The sequence below is a fragment of the Hippopotamus amphibius genome, chromosome 2 (assembly GCF_030028045.1).
Source record: "Hippopotamus amphibius kiboko isolate mHipAmp2 chromosome 2, mHipAmp2.hap2, whole genome shotgun sequence".
Lineage (NCBI taxonomy): Eukaryota > Metazoa > Chordata > Mammalia > Artiodactyla > Hippopotamidae > Hippopotamus > Hippopotamus amphibius.
The window spans coordinates 49,004,872-49,030,096 of NC_080187.1; the positions used below are offsets into that span (position 1 = coordinate 49,004,872).

At 37.0% G+C, this 25,225-nt stretch overlaps 1 protein-coding gene across 5 annotated transcripts in view; it reads left to right on the forward strand.

Moving 5' to 3' along the window:
• Nucleotides 1-25,225, forward strand: part of CEMIP2 (cell migration inducing hyaluronidase 2) — a 74,214-nt gene that overhangs the window by 30,472 nt on the left and 18,517 nt on the right. For all 5 annotated transcript variants that reach the window (XM_057723715.1, XM_057723716.1, XM_057723713.1 and 2 more), the window contains 11 exons: nt 1,273-1,442; nt 2,537-2,746; nt 3,760-3,965; nt 4,117-4,186; nt 7,668-7,796; nt 9,996-10,084; nt 14,607-14,738; nt 16,201-16,236; nt 16,982-17,137; nt 19,524-19,701; nt 22,304-22,519. In XM_057723715.1, the coding sequence (XP_057579698.1) occupies nt 1,273-1,442; nt 2,537-2,746; nt 3,760-3,965; nt 4,117-4,186; nt 7,668-7,796; nt 9,996-10,084; nt 14,607-14,738; nt 16,201-16,236; nt 16,982-17,137; nt 19,524-19,701; nt 22,304-22,519 (1,592 nt within the window). The remainder of the gene's footprint in view (nt 1-1,272; nt 1,443-2,536; nt 2,747-3,759; nt 3,966-4,116; nt 4,187-7,667; nt 7,797-9,995; nt 10,085-14,606; nt 14,739-16,200; nt 16,237-16,981; nt 17,138-19,523; nt 19,702-22,303; nt 22,520-25,225) is intronic.

The following is a 25,225-nucleotide window of genomic DNA, read 5'->3' on the forward strand; positions in this document are numbered from 1 at the left end:
AAATGAAACTCATGGTTTTTGAGTGGCTACTTTCTTGGCAAAAAGTAGATCTCACTAATATTTAAAATGGAACCAAAAAGGTATTTTTATGAAACTGCATTTCCTATCTTAATCTTGAATAATATATTTTTTGAAAGAAAGCAGTGTAAAATGAGATTCTTACTGTAAGCTGTGTTTAGAAAGGATGACTGACCTTTACCAGGTACTTATTTTGAGCCTGGTAATAGGCAAAGCTTCTTCCTTCATTGCCTCAATTATGGGATTCATTGGGCATTTCACTCATAAGCTTTCCTTGCTTCTGTAATAAAAATTATACATTTATGATACAAAACAAAAGAATTTATAGTAACTATTTGATAAGTACTCACTCAGTGGGTAATTTAGAGCTTCAAAGGTTAAAGAAAAATTTTTTGCTTTAAAAAATGGGATTGGCTCACTTAGCAGTTTTTTCCTGCTTCCTTCAGTGTTGTACTTTTCCTTCTTGACAATACAAGGCATAAGCAGAAAACAAAAAACTGAAAAACCGTGATACCATCTGGCATTAATTTCATTTGGAAATTCCCACTCTTGTTAACAAGCCTACTTGATAATGAGTCTTCATGATCTCAACTCCTTGATTTATTTGTATTTTTCCTTCCTGAATCTATATAGCAAAGATCAGATAAAAGCTTGTTATTAAAGTATTTCTAAGCTTCCAAGAAAGGTCAAAATTTTAAAGTGCATAATAATATTAAAATGAGAAGTGGGAAAGAAAAGATGGTTATTTCTGTACTGTTAATGTCCAGATGCAGATTACTTTAGCTTTGAAGTAGAAGCAAAAACAACTTGACACTCTGTTATCAACATCTACAAAACCATTAGTTTTCCTAGATTCAACATGCATTGGGGGTCTTCATGTTTCCTCAAGGGAGTAGAACAAGAGCATATGGACAGGAAGCAGAGAGAGAGAGAGAAAGAGCATGGATTCTTGGTTAGACTCCAGATTATTGGTACTGTTCAAGAGAGGACTGCACTGCTTCAGGAAGGAGCAAGCTCTCTGTGTGTGGGTTTGATAGCTGGTAGTGAGGGTTAAGGCATTGAGTGGGTGATTAGACTAGATAATCCTTAAAATCTTTGCTTCCTGGGATTCTGTGCGCCTGCGGTATTGAAGAATAGAAGCAAACAAATTTTAATAATGTCTTGTAGTTATAGAATAAAGAAGACTGTCTTTTTGACATAAGTTTTATGTTTTCATTGTTCTAATGTTTTTTTTACCTTGCCCTCATCAATCAGAAACGCCTCAGTTCCTGCACATGGGTGAGATTATAGATGGTGTAGACATGAGAGCTGAGGTTGGAATTCTGACCCGCAATGTTGTAATCCGAGGAGAAATGGAAGACTCATGCTACGGTGAAAACCAGTGCCAATTCTTTGATTATGATACCTTTGGGGGACATGTCATGGTAGGCAAAAGGATATAATGAACTCTTTGAAACCTTGGCTGCTAAGTACATGTTTGAAAAAACTTTCAAGTTTTGGAATGAGCTCTGTATGACTTCTAAAATCGTATTTTATTTCTCTATCCAATGATAATGAGGTTTTAGATGATTAAAAGATGAAGTTATATCTTTATTTAGTTGATCTGGACCCATAGTTAAACCATTTAAGAACTGTCCTGTGAAGGACTAACTCAGTTTACACTGGGAAGAACCAATTATACAGATATAAAAAAATCTCAGTATCATGCATGCAATCTGTGAAAGAATCAGTTTTTAAAAAAAAACATATTATGAAAGGGTAAGCAGTACACATTCAAATATGTTTCTGTAAAGATATTTTTTGTATGCAGATTTTTATTCTGTGGAAGTACTGAACACTTACTATGTGCTAAGCATTTCTCTATGCACTAATCTATTGGACTCCTGGGCTGCATTTTGGCTACATGTCTTAAAATCAGTTTTTGTGCATTGAGTAGACTATTATTGTTGGCTGCGTTTCTGTTGCACTGATTTCTGAAATGTTGGTCAGTGTCATTTCTTTGTTTTTAGTAGTGTGATTAAAAATCCAGTGTTTGTAAATATTGAGACTGCTCAAGTGGTGGATCATAGAGGCATTTTTAAAAAGAACTCAAGTAAACAACATTATGTGCTAACTAAAACATTGAGGGAGGATTTAGAAATAATTATTTATCAAACTGTGGTGGAAATCATAGAAATGAAAGAACAAGACAAGACTGGAAATGGCCACAATATTTGAGCAAACCCAAACATATATACTGAAATCATTTCTGTAGCTTTCCTCGTTACATTTCCTTTATTCCTAATAAGAGGCTATTTTTATTGTGCTTTAAAAGTATTCACTTACGTAAAGAAGCATTTGCTAAATTATGACCTGGAGAACCAGGAAAACAGAACGTGAAAGAAAAATGCTTTCATGTCTAGTCTCCTTCAGATATTTTCTATTAAAACAATATTTTTGCTACTTTGCTGTTCGGAACTACTTTGCTTAAGCTCTTTTGCTTATGTATTAGTTTGATATTGGTTGTCTTGTCTTATAGATAAAGAAAAATTTTACATCAGTCCATCTTTCTCACGTGGAATTGAAACACATGGGTCAGCAGCACCTGGGGCGATATCCTATTCATTTCCACCTGTGTGGAGACGTGGATTATAAAGGAGGGTACAGACATGCAACATTTGTGGACGGCTTATCTATTCATCACAGCTTCTCAAGGTGCATAACTGTGCACGGGACAAATGGCTTGCTGGTAAGGAGCCTCACGTTATGTTGATGCGTATTATGGAAACAATTAACTTTCCTTCATTCTCATGTGCCGAGACCAGCTCGGCGACTCGAGGTGAGTGACGGGTGCCGCAAGCTTGAAGAAGACACAGACACAGACTGAAGAGAAAAGTGGGACCGGGGGGCTCAAGACCTCTCGGATCAAGAGCCCTGCTGACTCATCCCAGGTTGCTTTTATTGAGTTCGTGGGCTAACATTCTCAGGTTACACCCATAAACCATCAAAAGCCTCACATGACTGAGGCAATTATCTTTGTTTGCTTCCTGGGTCCGAGTTGAGCAGGTGTGGATCTGAGCTGGGCCTGGAGAGCAAAACAGCCCTGGGGGCAGGAGACCTCTCTCAGATATTAGGGGTCTGTGCCCCACCCGTGTTGGCCCCTCTGCGACTGTGCCTGTCTTAGGTTGTTCCTCCCTTGAGGAATCTTACCCGTCTCTGGCTAACCAGTCATCCTCCAGGGCCAAACAGGGTGATATAAGGGAGGCTCTATGCACCACCCCTGTTGGCCCCTCTGCGGCTGTGCCTGTCTTAGGTTGTTCCTCCTCTGAGGAATCTTACCCGTCTTTGGCTAACCAGCCGTCCTTCAGGGCCAAACAGGGTGATATTAGTCTCCACGCCCCGCACCCTTAGCTCCTCCACTGCTCAAGCAGGACATTCTGAATCCCATCGCTCGGCCCACATACTTTAACATTTTCAAGGTTTCAGAAAGGTTCCCGAATGTCTTCCCACACTCATGACTTCTCCGTTTTATATAAGTAAGCTGTTATACCACGTCTTACTCTGTCCTGCTTTACCGAGAGTTCTGCTGTTTTTCTCTATTCTCTTAAGAGATCAGTGAACCCTGACATTTGACTCTGCCCCATCAGCTAAGATGAAAACTTCTTTTTGCTTTTGTGCTGAGCATGCCTCATGAATAGCACTTGTCACTTGAACTACAGTCAATCTCATTACCAATGACGTTCTACGCTTGTATTTCTGCAGATAAAAGACACCATCGGATTTGACACACTAGGTCATTGTTTCTTTTTGGAAGATGGTATTGAACAGAGAAACACTTTGTTCCACAATCTGGGACTCCTCACCAAACCAGGCACCCTCCTTCCTACCGATAGGAATAACTCCATGTGCACCACCATGCGGGAAAAAGTGTTTGGAAATTACATCCCTGTGCCTGCCACTGACTGTATGTGAGTAACTGGCAGGGTGAAAAGCTCATGTTTGACGCATGATGGTCAAGGCCTGTTGGCTTTTGGGGAAGATGTTTTGGGGGAGGTTTTTAGTAGGTGGGAGTTTTTTTTCCCAACGAATGTTTAAACCGCCTTCAAAAATGCCTTTCAGGGCTGTTTCGACTTTCTGGATTGCTCATCCCAACAATAATCTGATTAATAATGCAGCTGCAGGCTCACAGGTAAATAATATGAAAGTGCTTCGGTTTTTTTGTATTCACGTTTGTAAGCATTCTGGTTTATATATATGCAACACAGTGTGTGGTAATCTAACTCAAGCACCTTGCTTTTCTGGTACTGCTTATTTCATTGAGAGCAGGCTATGGTTGAGATGGTTCTTCTATGTCCTCTGAATCACTTGTACCCGTTAGTATTTACGAGCATAGTAAGACAGATGCTAAATGGCAGAAGAGAGATGGGCTAATATCTAGGGTTATCATGTCATCTCGAGTGTATTTTTAGTGTGTTATGTACAATCTTTCTGGCTTCCCTATTTCAGCCATATGCTAATGAGCAAAGAAAACCTTATGAAAGTGGGATATTCTATGGAATATTATGACAGTGGTCATTCTGGTCAAAGGGGCACATCCTTTTGTTAAATACAGGTATTGTATACACTTAGGGATTTCATCTCCTTGGTGAAGCAGGGATTCAACTGTGTGCCTTAAATTGTTTCACATACACATACACAGGGATAACTTAAGAGAATAAATGAACTGTTTTTGGATGACAGAAATGTCTCCTGGATAAGCTTTGAGACATGTACATTTGTAACTGAATGTTTTTAGAGCTGCTAATTTGTAACGTAAAAATGAATCTTTAAGACATAATAGTATTATGAGTGTATCTGTGCTGAAAACTATAGCTCAGAAATATGAGTTTTGCAGCAAAACCTGAATATTCATATGTATACATCATGGCTATTAACATTTTGAAAAGGGAAAGAAATAGCTAGCATTGTTTTCCAGGATGAAGTAAAAAATTAGTTGAAGGGAGTATTTCTTCAAGATAATCAGAAAACAGGTATCACTGAATGATGGTGAATTCACATCTGTGATTTTTCTTAAAAACATAAAATTCTTAGATGACAGGCAGAGACCTGTCATTTCAGGCTTCTGTTCATTCATTTTTCATCAAATATTTGTTGAGCCCATGTGGGATTTGTATTGAGAGTTTCTGATTGGTGGAAGATGAGATTTTGGGTAAAGGTGACCAAGGGTTTGATGTGCAGTCTTACCCCAGGATCATCTTCTGATCTACCTTACATTACAAGTGAACAGTCAGAGCAGAGATTCCTTTCAGCATTTTTCAGAAGTCATGGGTTGAAGATCAAAGCAAATTGCAAACAGTCCATGAAAAATGTAAGGTGAGGTTGCCAGACATCCTTACTAGGGCTCATGTAAGAAAAGAAGAAAGCAGGTCTCTATCTTTTCCATCTCTTGTATGTTCTTCCTTTTCATTCTGTGAGTGCCTTTTTTCTCTCTAGAAAAACTGTGCTGGTAAAGCTCATGTTTTGGCCAGGCTTTTCTTCCCAAAGTAAATCAAACCCTTTCTTCTTGTACCTTTCCACTGCCTTTTACAAAGCTCCCTTTACCTGTTTTGACACCACAGTGTTTTAACAGGAAACAGCTGCTACCTCCTTTTCCCCCTTTTTCCATCCCCCAACCCCAAGTGCCATTGCATCTTGGGAAGGTTTACTCTGCCCTCAGTTTGCAGGGCTATGGTATGGAGTCTTCTTCACAGCCCTCCAAGTCTGTTTTGTGCCCAAAAGAGTAGAGGTGGCAAACACATTTTTCAGAGTAGTTTGTTTTACTAAGAGCCATCTGTAAAGTTTTATCATGGAAAAATGCCACATACTGCATTCATTTTGGTGATGTGTTTTCCACAATTCATCTCTCTATGCTCCTACAGGACTTTGTTACAACTAAGATAGCACTTATTACATATATTACATTTTAGTTCTCTCTGTATTTCCCATTAGACTATGAATTCTTTGAGACTAGGCTTATTGTACACCTAGCACTAAATAAATGTGTGTTAAATTTGAATTGATACCATACTTTTGGACTATATATTTAAGTTGTAACTATCTGTTTAATCAAAGTTCCTTAATGTGCAGTCCTTCACATTGGGCTGATTTTTAATTGAATTGTAAAATAAAAAATTGTCACAGAGATTAAGGACATTTCATTTCAATTTTTATATCTCATTTTAAGTGTCAGAAATTTTCAAACTGTTCTGTTGCTCTGGTTAACGTAAGTAACACTAAAATTGAGCAGACAGGACCCAGACTGAGACAGCATCCTGATTCATGCGTGCGGTGGTTTTTTCTCTTTGGCAAAAATTTGCCTCAGGACAGGAAGGGCATTGGAGTTGTTTGAAAGAAGTCAGTGATCTCTGCATGTTGGTGGATAGTTGTTTAATAGGTGTGACTCATCTATTGATCAGGTTTGGGGGTAAACAGAAAAAAAACCCGTATTGCTAAAAGGCTGTGCTGTCCTAGTCACATGGAAGGATGGGAGGCCTGTTTGGTTCTAGTTCTGCATGACTTTCTTTTTTCCCCAGCCGTTATTTAATACTTTGGGGTTTTTTTTGTTTGTTTGTTTTTTTAATTTTGGAGTTGATTTACAATGTTGTGTTAGTTTCGGTGTACAGCAAAGTGAATCAGTTATACACGTACATATATCCCCTTTTTTTTTACATTCTTTTCCCATATACGCCATTACAGAGTATTGAGTAGAGTTCCCTGTGTTATATAGCAGGTTCTTATTAGTTATCTATGTTATATATAGTAGTGTATATATGTCAGTCCCAATCTCTCCGTTTATCCCTACCCTGCCTCTGCAATAACCATGTTTCTTTTCTGTTGGGTTGGCCAAAAAGTTCGTTCGGGTTTTCCCTTAAGATGGAACGGAAAAACTGGAACAAACTTTTTGACCAACCCAATACATCCATGACTCTACTTCTGTTTTGTAAATAAGTTCACTTGTAACCTTTTTTTTTTTTTTTTTAGATTCCACATGTAAGTGATATCGTGATATTTGTCTTTCTGTGTCTGACTTAGTTCACTCAGTGTGATAATCTCTAGGTTTATCCGTGTTGCTACAAATGGCATTATTTTGCTCTTTTTCATTGCTGAGTAATATTCCATAGTATATATATATGTGCCACATCTTTATCCATTCCTCTGCTGATGGACATTTAGGTTGCTTCCATGTCCTGGCTGCAGGACTTTTTTTTTTTTTTTTTGGCACACGGGCTTAGTTGCTCCGCGGCATGTGGGATCTTCCTGGAGCTGGGATTGAACCCGTGACCTCTGCATTGGTAGGCGGATTCTTAACCACTGCGCCACCTAGGAAGCCCTGCATGACTTTTTAAAGTAGATAACGATGGGAAAGTTATTTTGAAAATAAATTTTGGTATCAGCCAGTTCTATCTTTTGTCGCATCTTACAAGCAAAATTAAATTTGCTTCTTTTTTTGTATACTGCTTTGAGGGTGCTAGATGAGTGCACAGCTTTTTAGAGTCACTTCTGAACCTGAAACAATGAATAATTAGTGTTAAAAAGCTGAAACTTGTTTGTGAAATGCTTAGTTTATGTGGGGGTGTTTCATAGAGTGGCTTTATAAAAAGCTTTTAATAATCTTGCCTTTTTAATTATAGGATGCTGGAATATGGTATTTATTCCATAAGGAACCTACGGGGGAATCCAGTGGATTGCAGCTCTTAGCGAAACCAGAACTCACTCCATTGGGAATATTTTATAACAACAGGGTCCATTCAAGTTTTAAGGTAGGTTCCTAAGTTTTAACAACCAGTACATATAATTTACAGGGTAAAGGATGGACTACTGTGATACAACTGAGAAATGTTAATATTAGGTAGCACTTGTCATCAGAGAAAGTAATTTGTGGTTAAAAAAGCAGACTCCTAACCCTGTCACATTCAGGATGTGTGGACTGCTTTCTGTTTATACACGCACAGGAATATGTGCTGTGGCACACATGTACATGCAATCTGAATAATTATAATAATGGACTTGACCTATGAATCCTCACCCTCTTCCTTTCTTCCACTCACCTTCTTTCCAATCTTTAACATCATTACATTTTTCTAAGGATGTACACATTAGTGTATTATATGCTTCTGTGGCTTAAAAAGTATCTTTTCTCTCTTCTCTCAGTGCTGATAGGGTGTCCTCTTGAATATTAGATACTAGTTATGTAAATAGTGAAATATTGTCTAAGAATATCTGAACTAATTTAAAATGATATGTAGGGCAGGGAGACGAAAGGCCGTTCAGGAACTCTTAATTTTCATGATACTTGGCACTCGTCCCCACCTTGCTGGAGATAAATGCATCTGGTTCATTTTATGCTCACAAAGCATCTTGATATTTTCATCATGTGATACAATGCCCAGATTCTTTACTCTGATGTGATCCACATCAAAGTTGAATTAATACCTTTTGTTTATGGTACTTAGAGGACCCTTTAAAAACCTACGTGTGATATAATTTGAAGAGCTTAGAATCACTTGATGAAGACTTGAGAGAGGAAAAAACTTACAAAGAATTGTGGTTTTTATGAACTGAATAGTTGATTAAGGCTAGTAATGATTGAAAGCAGCACTTCAAATTAGAAATCCTGAAAATTTTCTAATTATAGGTGGTATTACAAAAAACACCTATTCTAATTAATTTTTTAATGTCATATACCATGAGGACACATAGTAATCTACTGTATCAACTTAAAAGATATTAGATCTAAATAATAAGTGGGTTATTAGGTTTTAATTAGTTAAATTTGGGACTGACTATTCAGAGTAATATCTAACTGACTGCCTGCTGGATGTCTCAGGGACACATAAATAAAATGTGTTCAACACGAAAATCCTTATTTTTATCCCCAGACCCATTTCTGTATCTCTGTTTCAGTGAATGAAACCACTAGCCACCTAATTTCCCAAATTAGAAATATATGAACATTTATTATTTCTTTCCCTTATCCTCGGACATTTTAGTAATTACTAAATGGTATCAATCCTACCTAGTAAAGAATTCTCACTTTTATCTGTTTCACCTGTTACTACTGCCACAAGTCTAGATCACCTTTATTTCTCTTCTGGATTACTGCAGTCATCTATTTTTTTCTCATCTCTTTTTTTGCCTCTTTCTAATCCATCATCCATCCTGTAGCTACAGTATTCTTCGTAAAGTGCAGCTGATTACATTGCCTTTATTAAAAGTCCTACTGTCTTGATTCTTTAGTGTATCACCTCTGCATCACCTGGCATTTGCTTCTCCTTAGTCTTCTTCCTTAGCTTTCCTCCCTCCATACATTTCCTGTTAGTCCATCTAAGATTTTTTTTCCCTCCGATGTGCCATGCTTTCTCTCAACCCCAGATGTTTTGTACAAATGATTCCCTTGAGTATTTTCCTCTGGGTTCTTCAACTGTTTCCCACCACTCCCTGCCCTTCATCCCTGACCTATTCTTCTTTGTGGTTAGATCCTTCAAGTTTCAGCTTTAGGATGTCACTTCTTTTTGGAGACATTCTCTGAATTCTGTCTCTCCCACCTTCACAAAAGGTCTTATGTTGGTGCTTTTCTTATGTGCTCCCAAAGCATCATCTACTTCCTTTGTTATATGCTTATCATATTGGATTGTAATTGTTTACCTAATTGCATGTCTTCCTGCTAGTTTATGTGTCAGTAACAGCAATGACCATGGTTTTCTGGTTGATGTATAGTGCTTGGTGCCTACCTTAAGGTGGGCACTAAATAAATGTTTGCTGCATGACCAAATGAGTAAAATTATTAAAAAAATACAGTATAGTAGCTGTTTTTGTAATACCTTTGCTTTGCTGTTTATTCCTTCTCCCTTCTTTTTTGGTAGATGTGATAAACTAAAACTTATTGTCATGAATCATTTTATATAAATAGTTATAACTTGGGATTCATATTCATTTCAGTCCATTATTATGTTTTCCAGGCTGGCTTATTTATTGACAAAGGTGTCAAAACAACCAATGCTAGTGGTGCTGACCCAAGGGAGTACCTCTGTTTGGATAACAGTGCAAGGTAGAACTGGTCCTTTTAAATCACACTCAAGCCATATCTTGCCAAAGTAAAACTTTCTGAGTTAAGCCCTTGTGCTCTTTTCTCCAGTAACATATTAAACTCTAGTTTTCAAGGTTTGTAGGAGGATTTTGGAAAAACATTTATTTTGCTGTTCTAGGTTGGGGTTTTTATCCTATTGAGAAAGAAACTGATGCTTTTTCTCTTTTTGTCAGTTGTAAATTGTAAAAAATTAGAGAGAGTTGTAGAAAGAGAAGGAAAAAGAAGAGAGATATGTTGAAAAAGGGTCCAAATCTGGCCTAAAGTAGAATATGAGTCACTGAAAAACAAGTTAAACTAAGATGTTTTAATATAATCCCTGAAAACCAAGGCATATATAATTTATTGTTAGTGGTCAAAATGGAATGTTGCATTAAATCTATTTCAAAGGGAAAAGTCTCAAACTTGATGATTAAGCTAGTTCTGGTTCAGTTGTTTGTAGTCTCAGATTCACATCATAGCTGGGCTATGTGTTACTCTCCTTTATAACCACAAAATGTGGTTGGGATGTGGATCAGCATTTCAACAAAGTTTTTTTCTTCTTTTTTTACATGCTGTATATGAGCCAAAATAAATAGTCTCCAATGGAAACAAAATTTTCTGGAAAAGATGGCAGCTTAAGGTCACCAGTAGAAGCTGTGTACATGTTATTTTTCTATACTTCAAGTTAATTGACCAACTGAAGGATTTGAAAGAATGCTAAATTTAATAGACTGTTGACAGTCATTTAAGAAAAGGATGCCAGGTGCTATTGTTCACAAGGGAATAAAGTAGGAGTCACACTGTAGGTTAGTGAAACAGAATCCTCGTGACACAGTAATACAGGTCAGGAGAAAACTGGGGAAATAAGTTAGTAAAATTATTCATCATTAAAGGTCAAGTTGAGCCTGAAATACATTAAAGCAATGATCAGATAACATTTGAGAAGTGGAGAAATTGTGGGCATTGTTTAAATAAAACACAAGATACTGGACACCTAATAGCAGTGTAAGATATGACATGTAAAAAGAGGAGATAAACTTGAGATGAAAAAGGAGCATACAGATGACACCAAATTATGAAGCAAAAAGAGAATATTAACTGACAAAATAAAGAAATCTTTGCTAGAAGATTGCTGGTTCTTTTTGAAAGAGTTTATTATAACTGGTAGAACTAATACTGTATACTTTGCTAAATTAGTACTAACAGGAAAAATCTTTATACACAACACAATTGACCCTCTTATCTGCCTTACAGAAATTACATGTGTGTGTATAAATGGATGGATGCAAAAATATATTTCAGAATCTGTTGATATTTTCATTATACTGGACAATAAAACAACTTATTTATAATGGTCTAAGAAGTTCTTTACTGTGTGTGTGTGTCTGTGTATATTATGATAATGGTAATCTTTCCTCTGCTTTCTATTACTTTTATTACTAGCTTATAAATGCATACATATTGGTAAGGAATTAGACTCCATTTGGAAGTCGTTGCTGAAAAGAACTGATTATAGAAGAAGAGTAACAAGACATTTGGCAGCTAGTATATACATTTAATTTTGTATAAACTAATATATAAAATATGCCCACATGCATTCATGCAGTCCAGACATGAGTAAAGATGATAAAACTCAAACACTAATGAGTAATAAGCCAGCCCATGAATTAAACATCAGACTCATGGGATCCAGAAGATATTTAGTCTGTTCATCAAAGGGGAAGTTGACTTAATAGGTAATCAGATGAGCCTTTCCTTGTGTCTTCAAGATGTGAAATTACAGGAATCCAAAGATGGGATATTTTAACTCCAGAAAGCTCTCAGTTTAAGATTGGGAAATTTCATCTAAAAAAGTAAACGAGCATGAGAACCAGCTAGTGCATTTAAAGCAGAGGACAATTAAGCGAGAGTTGGGAAGCGTGCTGAAGGCTCGTAAATGAAGGTGATGGAAAATTAGGAAAATTAACTGCATTTTCTACATACCAAGTGGGAAAGAGAATGAAAGATAAAGGGTATCTGAGTAAGTGGTCAACATTTATATGGATAGGAATATCAGAAAAAAATGAGGTGGCTGTAGCAGAAAATCAGATGTTGCTTTATTAAGTTTTTTTTTTGGTGGGGGGTGGGGAGCTTTCTTTTAGAACATTGTGTAGTTTCCTTTCCAGAATTCTTCCATCTGCTTGATATTATGTAATGACTGCAAAGCCGTTTGGCAGCAACTACAACATCAGAAGAGTGGGTGATGGCTCAGAGTCAGACTTTTTACCCGTTAGGCCAGAGCCATTTAGTGTGAGGGGTCATGTACACAGTCTAAGGGCGGGTGTGATGTTCTCTAGATTGGTCTCCTTACTGACCGTTCTCCATAATTCTTTCACCACGTAGCAGCTAGTGACCAGTTAAAAAGTGAAATCTGCTTATAGCACTGCCTTGACTCCATGTTCCTGATGACTTTCCATCACGCTTATTTATTTATCCACCTACTTTATTGAAGTATGATTGACATGTAAAAAGCTGTGCATATATAATGTATAGAACTCAGCAAGCTTGGAGATAAGTACACACCCATGAACCATCAAGGGCATAGACATATCCATCACCTGCCAAAATTCCTTCTACCTCATTTATGGTCATTGTTTTTTAAATTAAAAAAATTATTTTTGTGGAAAGATCACTTACCAGAAGATCTATGCTCTTAGCAGATTTTAAGTATACAATACAGTATTTTTAGCTATAGGCACTATGCTGTAGAGTAGATCTCTAGAATTTATCTATTTCATGTAACTAAAGCTTTTGTGCCCTTTGACTCCACTTCCCCATTTCCTCCTCCCTCCAGCCCCTGGCAACCATGATTCTACTGTTCCCATTGCATTTGGAATAAAGAGCCACATCCTTGCCTGACGCGTACCCTCCTGTCTGACCTTTCCCTCTTGCTTCTTACTTGCCAGCCAGGCTGTTTATTGTTCCTTGAACATGCTAAGCTCACTCTTGACTAAGGACCTTTGCACTTACTGTTTTCTGTGCATAGCTGCTTCTCCCATCATACATATTTAGTGAGCACCTACCATGTGCCAGCAACTTTCATAGTGACATTTGTGCAAATGATATTTCCTGAGTGAATGGTTGAAAATCTCAGCGTGCTGAGTTGGTTTTTGTAAAGCTAGTTGGTTTTTGTAAAGTCTAGTTTTTCTTTCCCCACCTCCCCAGCTTTGTAAGGTTATGATGGAATGGAAATGATCTTTTTTTAAATTAGGTGCCCTTATGGAATATTTGAGTTGTCACAATTAACAGGTTGTTTTTAATTTTGGCTGCATGGCATGTGGGGTCTTATTTCCCTAATCAGGGGTCAAACCCGTGCCCCCTGCAGTGGAAGCATGAAGTCCTAACCACTGAACCTCCAGGGAATTCCTAGTTAACAGTTTTTGACACCATTTTTTTTTGGCCTTTTCATTAAGGTCCTTGTAAATGTTTTAGAGGGACGAGAAAGAAAAAGTAAAATTTAGTCTTTATAATTACATACAATCTATTTTTTTTAAGTGATGATATTTTATTTCTTTATGTTTTTTATTATAGTGGATTTACGTTGTGTTAGTTTCCAACGTATGACATAGTGATTCAATATTTTTATAGATTATACTCCATTTAAAGTAATTATAAAATAATGGCTGTATTTCCCTGTGCTGTACATTATATCCTTGTTGCTTATTTATTTTATACATAGTAGTTTGTATCTCTTAATCCCATACTCTTATCTTGCCCCCCTCCCCCCCCAATCTACTCTCCCCCCATTGGTAACTACTAGTTTGTTCTCTATATCTGTTGAGTCTGTTTCTGTTTTGTTACATTCGTTTGTTTTATTTTTTTAAATTACACTTATAAGTGATAATGTAGTGTATTTGTCTTTCTCTGTCTGACTTATTTTACTAAGCAGAATACCCTTTAGGTCCATCCACATCGCAAATGGCAGATTTTCATTCTTTTTTATGGCTGGGTAATAGTCCATAAATATAATCTATTTTAAATTTAGGCACTTTAAAGATATTGAACCCAGTTTTCTCTCTATATCTAAAACATTTCACCAGTACACAACTCAAATAATACCCTGGTTCACATATATGTATGTTGAAACGTATGATTACTCAGTAAGTTTATATTAAGATCATGTAGCTTGAGGATTTGTGAAAACATGCTATATTTCCTGGTCTGAGGTTTTTTGTTTATTTTTGAAATGGTTTTAGTGCTTAGAGTGTTTCTGTAATGTCCCTTTTATAATATAAATTGATTAAAAATAAATGAAATATGAAAGCAGTCCTCTGCATATTTGTATTTTTTTTCAGTATGTGAAATGGAAATAATTAATTTGTGTTTTAAGTTTTTTTTTAAGTTTTGTTTTGGTCAATTTAAATTATGCTTTTTGACACTTAAGCTTATAATCGTAAATAGCAGATTTCCATTGCCTTTTCGTTAGTCTTCTTAAAAGTCCTTTTTTTTTCCTTCCAACCCCAAGGTTTCGGCCTCATCAGGATGCAGACCCTGAAAAACCACGTGTTGCTGCTTTAATTGACAGGCTCATCGCTTTTAAAAATAATGACAACGGCGCTTGGGTCAGAGGAGGAGACATTGTCGTTCAGAATTCAGCGTGGGTATTCTCTATGAAGTTATTATCTGATGACACTGATGTATTTACTTTTAAAGTCTATTTTTAAAAACCCAGTAGACTGAAAGTACAGTGGTGGTTTCTGGAATCATAGTATCATTGCTAATAGACAGAACAAGCTCTGAGGAAATATGCTAGTGTTAACTGACTGCAAATGTTTGGAATCGTCTCATTCTGCTGCTTTCATTGGAACTGAACTTGTCTGGTGACATGAGAGCTTTTCGATGAGATTAAACAGAAACTGGGACTTTAACTTTATATAACAAACATGGTCTATGTCAGAGAGCTAAATAAAGATTTTGAAACTACCTGCACTTTTTTTCCTTCCTCTTGGAAACTCAGTTTCCTGATGCTCTTCTACTGCCATTCAAAACAAAAGTTTTGAATTCTACCTTAATAAGTCTGTTGACTTATGTCTTAACATGACTTGAGGCGTAAGCATCTCACTTCTTTTTCATTTGTATAATTTTAGGAGAAGTCTGATGTATGTTGAGCTAAGATTTGGTGTTCAGGTGTCTAGAAAAGTGTTTTTTTTCTGGCTGGTACTGATATTAGCTGCTTGGCATTTTGCCATCATCTCTGACTTTTATCATGCAAAAAAAATTGATATTGTATAAAACCTGTAGAAATAGCTCTCTTATTAATGTTGAAAAGTTTTGAAGAGAATAGCATGATTTAATCGTTAAAAATTAGTCATTCCTTGGTATCAATGGGGAATTGGTTCCAGGACCCCCCGTGGGTACCAAAATCCCAATGCTCAAGTCCCTCATATGAAATGGCATAGTGTTTGCATATAACCAATACATGTCCTCCTGTATACTTTAAATCATCTCTAGAGTGCTTATTATACCTAAGACATGTAAATGCTATCTAAGTAGTTGTAAATACAACTGCTATGTAAATAGTTGCCAGCACTGGACAAACTTAAGTTTTGCTGTTTGGAATTTTCTGGAATTTTTTTTTTTTTTTTAACATTTCTGATCCACAGTTGGTTGAATCTGTGGGTGCAGAACCTATACATATGGGGGCCAATTATAATGATAAAAATTATAATTATAGCTAACACTTATATGCTGCTTACGCTGTGCCAGACGCTGTTCTAAGTAGTTGAAACTAAAATTAGCATTTTAATGCTTTCAAGTATACTATGAGGAAGCTTATATTATTATTTCAACTTTTAGGTGAGAAAACTGAGGGACAGACAGGTAGAGTAACTTGCCCAAGGTCACACAGCTAGTAATTGGCAAAGCTGAGATTGGAACCAGGTGCCTTCACTGTGGAGCCTATGCTTTTAGTTATTGGAAAGTGAAATTTTTGTGTGGTCTTGGACAGTAAACATTATTGGAACTTCCTGGATTTTATGACAATTAAATATTGAGAGAATTACCTCTTCTTACATGATGTGATAAATTAAAATGTTCCCTCATTCTGTTTTTTCTTATAGATTTGCAGATAATGGAATAGGACTGACCTTTGCCAGGTTTGTAATTACTTTAAAAATACTTATCTGATTATTTTAAAGCTGTAAGGTAAAATAACCTTGATTTTTTTTTTTTTCTTATAACACAGGAATGTTATATCGTTATTAACATTAAAAAAGATTAGCACTCTGATGCCACTAGAGGGCCAAAAATACATTTTTATTGATTAATTGAATTCATACTGAAATAGGAGATTAATCTAGCTGGAATTACACAGAAGGGTAGGGCCACCATGCTTTTTGCTTAGAAGAAAACACTTTAGCTTTAGATTAAAGATCTTAAAAAGTAGAGGAATAAAAAGGGAGTAAAAGTTGGGAGCAGATTAAATATTTTCTTTTTTAGAAGTTGGTCTAATTTCACAATGGTCTTTAAGAACTGAACTTTTTATGTTATATATTTTTCTCCAGATAACAGTGATTCTCATTGCCATCTTAAACATGCTTGTCATCTAATTGTGTTCAGGGCACGTGTATTCTCCTCATTTGCAGTATTGTTGCTTGAGACTGAAATAATTAGTTGTTGCTGCTAAGTTAAATCTTATTTGTTTAATTTACCAACCACATATTTATAAGAGGTATGTTTACAATTTAGAGGCACCTTTTGATGACTCATTAATATGTATGAGACAAAGCCACTGGCTACTTTGAAAAATTTTATATATTTAAAGTTATAGCTTGCCTTCATTTGAGGGTCAATGTAAATTTCTTAGAGATGTGTAGTTAATGATTATTCTCACTTTCATAGTGATGGAAGCTTCCCAAGTGATGAAGGTTCCAGCCAAGAGGTATCTGAATCTCTCTTTGTTGGGGAGAGCAGGAATTACGGCTTTCAGGGTGGTCAGAACAAGTATGTTGGCACTGGAGGAATAGACCAGAAGCCTCGGACGTTACCCCGGAACAGGTAAGCATTGCTTTATCAGAGGAGTATTCAATTTAAACAATAAATGAAAGCCTAACCCTTATGAAAGTTTCTGTAGTAATCCTGTATGGGTTGGTTCCCACTGTGACACTTTCCCACCTTATCTTATTGTTATTAAAACTGTTATTCTTGTTGTTATTGCTCTTACTAGTGTGTGCACTATCCTCTGGAATTCTGGGGCATTAACTGTTAAACACTTTATAGATTTCATTACCAATTTTATAATGAAGGAACCTATCTTGTTTATCCTTTATGAATAAGGCCTAATATAAGCTGGTACTCTTTTTCTTTTTTTTTTCTTTCTTGAGCCCTAGAAAGTTGCCAAACCGTAAACGACAGACATCGAGTCAGTTTTCCCTCAATATGTGATGTTAGTTTTCAGAAATAGCCACTGGAAAAAGGAAATTACCTATTGAAAAGAGTCCTAGAAAATGAGTTGATAGATGCCAAAGCTGACTCAAAACCTAACCGTGGCTGTATAATTAACGATGTTTCCGATGTTGAAAGAGTATGGGGGTAGACTTTTGGCATGTTTTCTGTCAAAATAACCACAGTCATTAAAATAGTACTTAGCACTAGAAAGATTCTTCAGAACTTTTAGGGGAGCTATTACCTAATTAATCTGTACCTCAGTTCTGAGACACAGTTTGGAGTTGTCATTTTACTTGTAAGAAAATCAGGTAGAGAAAAACTAGTGTTTTAAAGGCCTTACATCAGAGCTAATGTCAGAAATCATCAAGCATGAATTCCCTTAAAGCTGTACACCATGTCTAGATATTGGGCTAGGACAGGTCAGGGGGATGAGGCAGACAGACAGCTGGCTCTGAGGGACAGGTGGTGAGTGTTGGCCGAAGGACTTAACTGGCTTCTGGCCAAAGGCAACCTATGCTTGGCTTCTCTCCTCTGTGTTTGTTGTTGGGAAATACTGAATGTCTTTACCATATGCTACACTACGTGTAGAACTGTTAGGCCGTGGAAGCCCCTAGGAAAGGAACTTCATGGATTTTTAATGGCTAACCTTTAATAAATGCTTATGATGTACTAGGTCCTGTTCTAAATACTTTATTATTCAGTTAATCCTCGCAAAGCCCAGTGAGGTAGGTGCTGTCATCATCTCACTTTATAAATGAGTAACTTACTAAAAGTAGCTAAGGTGGGACTCAAACCCTGTTAGTTTGGCGTCAGTGCACTGCTCTTCACAATTAGGCTACAGCTGCCTCTTTAAATATAATTTTCTAAATTTAAAAAATAAAGCTGTATTAGTTGGATATGGGCTACAGTAAAATGGTGGCCAATTCAATTCCATTATTTTTATTTTACACTGGCCTCCAGTTTTATTTCAAAATGCTATTGCTTCTTTGCTAAGGAGGACTTTTTTTTTTTTTTTTTTTTTTTTTTGGGGGGGGTACACCAGGTTCAATCATCTGTTTTTATACACATATCCCCGTATTCCCTCCCTTAAGGAGGACTTTTTGAAACAAAGAGTCCTAGTTGGTCAACGAATCCAGTTTTTACTTTACTGTATCTTTACAACCTTTTCTATGGCAGAGTACCGTTTTGCGATATATCCTTGGAAACACATCAAGAGGCATAGATTTTTAACCATGCTATTTGATTTTCTTGCTAGCATCTATGTTTTTATTGTAAAACGCTGCCAAGTTGTAAACTAATTAGTTGCTATAGAAGTCCTCTGCAATGCCATTAAGAACTTACTAGGGGAAAAACCTAAAGGATCCAGAATATTATGGGTTTTGTACATTAACTGTGGTTAATAATATATGATTAGTAGTTTAAGGAGTTTGTGTTTGAACGGAAGAGTAAAATGAGTAAAATGTATTTCTCAATCCCCTTTGATATAGTAAGCCTTGCGGACTTACACTTTTGTACTTTTAAGTATATCATTTCTCCTTATTACTGTCATTTAGTGACTTGAAAGGAGGTTCTCTCTGTTTAAGCACAGATTTGTCTTTTGTTCTCATTTTAGAGATTATGGAACTAAAGCTAAAGTATGTGAGTTACCAAAGAAAAGATCTTAACTGAGTTGATTCAAGGAAGCAAAGTCACCTCTTCAGAGAAACCTCAATTCTATCCAAAATAGTATTTCTCTCCTACCCAATCTATTGTATTACTATGTCTTTAATGTCTTCAAGCACTTATTGTCTGAAATTATCCATTGTTTTCCTGTTTGCCTTTCTCACTTCAGTGAAGGTTTCATTTGATTGGAGATCTTGCTTGGTTACCACAGTATCCTAGAATTGTGCGTAGTGTATATGGGATATTCAACAGCATTTATAAAACAAGTATGTAAGTGAAGTGCTCTTAAAGGGATGGGCCCATATGCATTAAACAAAATCTTGTATTTCAACAGGACATTTCCAATTAGAGGCTTTCAGATCTATGATGGGCCCATTCATCTCACCAGGTGCACTTTCAAAAAATATGTGCCAACTCCAGATAGGTACACCAGTGCCATTGGGTTCCTCATGAAGAATTCTTGGCAGATAACCCCCAGGAATAACATCTCCCTTGTGAAGTTTGGTCCACACGTAAGTATATTCTTATGGTTCCTACACAGTGACTATGGTGGGAAGAGGAGGGATGGCACTTTTCCAAAGACAAAAACACGAACAAAGGATTTGTACTGAGTTTTTACAATTGGGAGGAGACATCTATGCAAGAGCAACTCCTAATTCCATGTACTCTGTCCTGCTGAGTTCAAGGTGAGAACAGAAGTCCCATGTGACCTGGGATATTTTGGATGTTCCAGTGATACCTTCAAAGGGAAGATGATTTAAAGTGATGACATGGGGATGGGAATTTGTAGAATTTCATGGCATATGATTTTTGGAAATTCAGTACAATAATCCATGAAGAGATTTGGGTTTTACCTGATATTTTACTTTTCTGGGGTCTGTTCTTCTGAGGAACTAGAGGATAAAAGATTGGGGAAGAAGAAGAATACTGGGGTGATATGAAACAAATTAAGTTATTTCTGATATAAACTATTGGAAAGTTTTTATGAAGATTGCAAAGAAGACTTAGAAATAATTGTTTACAATGCAGTAGGCCACAGAAATAGTTCATTTAATAGTTTCATCCGTACCCTCTTTACCATTAACACACAGGACAATCTGATTGTGTACTCCCAGCCTCTCCCCATCTTGCCACTTCTAAGATGACAGTGGCGTACAGATTGAGTCTCAGACCGTCTTGCTTTCTGCTCCCACAGGCAGCCACAATTGGAAAGTGGATCATAGTTCTCTCATTCACGTCCACAGGCAAACTCTGTGGTTGCGCAGTTTAAAAGAGAACTTAGGATAGTTTACCAAAGTCTATATCTGGTTTTCGTGAATAGCTGAGGCATGGAACAGAGGCACAGGTGCAGATTGGGATGTCAGCCTGATTGACTGGTTCTCCTCTAGGCCACATAACTCCAGGGGAAGAGGAAGAGCTACACTGTGGATAGGGTCCCACGTAAATAAATAGGGTGGGTCTTGGATTACCTCTCCAGGGTAGAGGCTAGGTGTTCTCTTACTGCCCACATGGCTCTCCCCATGCACAGAGTTTAGTGATTACTGACATGGTCATACTGAAAGAACAGCTTTTAGATATTGCATTTGTTGCAGAGTTCTAGAGTTGTAACAGCCTACTAGAATCCATGCTGTTTAAGTTTAGTGTTTGATCAGCCTGAAATTCTCGAAGGTAGCGATGCTCTAGAACCATTCATAAAGGGAATGGTCTGCCAAATTTGTTCTTCCTAAAATGCTGGGCGGTAGGCTGTAGACTTCTTTTAGATTTAATCATAGGAGGTATAAAGAAAAAGAGAAAAGAGGCTGGAACTAAGGACTTAGATAGAGCCACTTTTCCCACACATCATTGATTTTCCACTGAGCTGCTTATCATTTAGATGTTCAGTTGATTTTAAAACTTCCCAGGGCAATAAGTGCATAAAAGAATTGTAGAGGTGTATCTGCATGGCCTGAATAATATTAGTAATTTACCACTAATAAGAAGCAGCTAAAGATTAAAAAGTGCATAACCTGCAGCCTGCTTTGCAGCTGTGTACTGTGGGTTTGATAAAAGGCATTGAATTAACACTACCCGACATGAAAATTATTGAGCTGGGCTTGGTCTGTGTTGAAGAGGAAGAAAATAACACACACTTTTCAACAGGTTTTAGTGAGTCCAGTGGTGATGCAACCATACCAAGGCAACACTTAGATTGTGTTTCAGTTTGGAACTGTACATATTTTTTGGTGGGAGGAGTCATTAACAAGTTAACCAAAGCATGTGGTGTGAAATAAAATGATTAGCTCAGGAGATAGAACTTATAATAGATTTTTATCTAATTGAGGTATAATTTACATGCAGGGAAATGCAGAGATCTTAAGTATAAAGTTTATAAGTTTTAACAAATACATATGACTGCAGGGTTCCCCTTTCCACAACTATTCTGATTTCTCTTACCATGGATTAGTTTTATCTGTGGAATAGGTAATAGTTTTTAAGTTGAAAAAAGGGAAGCCCAAAGATGAAGTTGAACACTTGCTGCTTGAACTCTACAAGGCTTTGGGACATTTTTTCACCATGCATGTCATAATTAATCAAAAATGTTGGTTGCCAGCTATGCTGTGACTCAGAACTGCTTTAACCTTAAAGTAATTGTAATGGATATGAAGTTGGGTCCACGCAGGGAATGCTGGCTAACATGGCAGGAGCCCTCATTTTGTTTTTTAAATAAATAAATGTATTTATTTATTTATTTATTTATTTATTTTATTGGCGGTGTTGGGTCTTTTTTGCTGTACACGGACTTTCTTTTTAGTTGCGGTGAGTGGGGGCTACTCTTCGTTGTGGTGCGCGGGCTCCTCATTGCCGTGGCTTCTCTTGTTGCGGAGGACGGGCTCTAGGTGCGTGGGCTTCAGTAGTTGCAGCACATGGGCTCAATAGTTGTGGCTCACGGGCTCTAAAGCGCAGGCTCAACAGCTGTGGCACACGGGCTTAGTTGCTCCGCGGCATGTAGGATCTTCCTGGAGCAGGAATCGAACCCGTGCCCCCTGCATTGGTAGGCGAATTCTCCACCACTGCGCCACCTAGGAAGCCCAGGAGCCCTCATTTTATGATGTCCTTGTTTTTCACTGCTGTCAGGTGTCTCTCAATGTCTTCTTTGGAAAACCTGGCCCCTGGTTTGAAGATTGTGAGCTTGATGGTGATAAGAATTCCATCTTCCACGACATTGATGGCTCTGTGACAGGATACAAGGATGCTTATGTGGGAAGAATTGACAACTACCTGATCCGCCATCCAAGCTGTGTAAATGTCACCAAGTGGAATGCAGTGGTATGCAGTGGGAACTACGCCCAGGTAGGCCAGCACATGTGATGCTGATGCCTCATTCCTTACCACCTCCTGACAGCACTGCTTCTGTGAGGAGTGCTCTTCAGCTCTTTGGGATGATTGGTACTTTCTAAACATGTGGTTTTTTTTGTTTGTTTTTTTAGGGGAAAAAAAAGGAAAACAAATTCATTAGGAATCATAGATTCAGAGTTGTATTTAACGTTCCCCCACTCCAAACCAATTTAAAAGTGAAAAAGTGAGCCCAAAAGAAGTAAGATAATTTGCCCTTGGTTAAATATGGTTGGGATATAGTTGGGGTGAGAACCCATATTTCCTGAGTCTTAGGCCAGGATTTCTTGCTGTGCTACAGCTGTGCCCCCTGAGAGGGTGTTTTACTCTTCGCTTTACTTCAGGGTTATTATCTTTATCTCTAAATTAGGAACTCTGACTTGTGAGGCAGACTATCTGTGGGTCACATGAAAAGTGACATATTCTCGGAAACAGAGCTGGGAATTGGAATGAGTGGACAAAAAAGGAATCCAAGGAAATTCTGCAAATTATATTATGATACAATATCTATGAAAATATGAAGGGGATGATATAGATTGCAAAATGCTTCTTTGAAAACATTAAGTTAGTGTGCATTTATTAACTGGATGCCCAGTATAAGAGGATGGAATAATTTGGGAGGTAGTATGTTAAGAGCACAGATACTGGGACCAGACCACATGGGTTTGAATCCTGGCTTTGTTAAATATTTCCTTAAATATGAGATGAGTAAGTTAATTAACTGCTCTGTGCCTCTGCATAGTGAGGGTAATATTGGATCCTCTCATATATGGCTGTTGTGAAGATGGAATGCATGAGTATTGGTAAAGCATTTCACCGTGGCCTAGCACATAGTGAAGTGCTTGCTGCAGTTAGTATTATTTGAAGGGCAGGGCTCTAAGTTGCAAAGATGATTTTAATAGTGATATTTGGATGGATGGAAGATTGCAGAATGGAGGTAGCAGTTGCCCAGAATTTTGAAGAGAGCAGCATTTTATTTCCATATTTTGGACAATTATGTGGTCATATTTAATGATAGATGTTAAAAGAGGTAAAAGAATAAAGGAAAAGGATAATTGGAGCATGGAGAGGGGAATTAGAGGAAGAGCAAGGTATCTTCCAAGGCAGATTAGGCTCTGACAGTCTCAAAGGCAAAAAAGAAGCCTCCCTCGTTGATGTGCTGCTGAGTGCTCTTATTTGTAGGGTGGGTTCTTCCTAGGGCAGGACCAGGTCTGATGGAGCCCCTCTGTTGAGCTCTGGCTACTTTGCCCATCAAAGGTGTGTTCGTGGCTCCTGCTTTTCAACTTCTTGAGCCCCCTGGGTTGTATGTGGTTTCTACCATCTAAGCCGACTATAGTGGGAGCTTCTTGGAGCAGAATTCTTTATTACTCTTCAGACTTTGAATCATGACTGTTAAAGTATGCTGTGATTCTTAAATTAAAAAAGAAAAACTTCAAAAAGATTCTCATCTATAGACAAGACAAAGGGCTTAAGAGGGATAAAGATTAGAGAGATTTTTCTGGTTTATTAGCTTCTTTGTTGTGGGATTTCTCATCCCCATGGGAGTGATAGGAGTCATACTTGTCTAAGTTCTGGGAAGGACAAGGAAAGGGTGGAGAATTAATTATAGTAAAATAAAGAAGAAAAGAGTGTGGTTGAAAATGTGAGGTTTTTTCCCATTCATTTTATTCTTAACCAGAATTGCCCTATAAAATTAAGCTTACTCATTAATGCCTAAGAAGATATAGAAATTCTAGAATTAAAATAAAGATGAAAAGCTTTTAATTCTTTAGTAGCTACAGTTTTAGTTAAATTGCTAGCTTGTGTATTCAGAGGTACATGTATCTGTCTTAAAGTGGTATGTGCTCACTAATGAAAACTTTATATTTTATGGTAAATGTCTCTATGTAGTCTTTGGATTTTCTAATGGATTTGAGAATGTGTACCTGATACTTCTATCTTACAAAGCAAAGTAGTAATTCTATTTTTATTTGAAGATGAGGAAAGAAATATGTTGTCTAATACTGCCCAGGAGGCTCTTGGAATGGAAGGACAGAAATTTTCTCCTGAGAGTTTGGAATTTGGGCTGGGAGCCCAGATCTGCAGCCATTTGTTGTCCCTTGGATGATGTAGAATACTGTATGTTTTTAGCAAAAGGTAGAAGCAACTCGATCTCAAGATAGAATAATCATTTAGCTATTTGTAAATATATTTTAAAAAAGAAAGCTGATAACATGAGGAGAGGTGCCACCTCAAATCCTTCTTGGATTTGAAAGAAGGCAGGCTATATATATATATATATATATATATATATATATATATATATGTGTGTGTGTGTGTGTGTGTGGCAGGGGGCGGGGTGGGGGGTGTATTTTATTATACTTTAACCTATTATATACTGAACTATAGGTCAAATATAAACATTTAAATAAAGAATAAACAAATATATTAAACATATATATTTAAATGAAGACAGTAGTCTCAAAATATGTATTTCCTATCCCTATTTTAATCTTTAAGTGATGTCAGTAGAGAAGAGTATTATATTGAAATATAAAGTCAACCATGAATGAGAGTTAAGAAGAATTTCTGGCTCAAAGAATTTATAATTGAGGAATCAATATGGACAAAACTACAGAAATGAGAAAGAGAAAACAGAAAAGTAGTGTGGATTAAACGCAACAT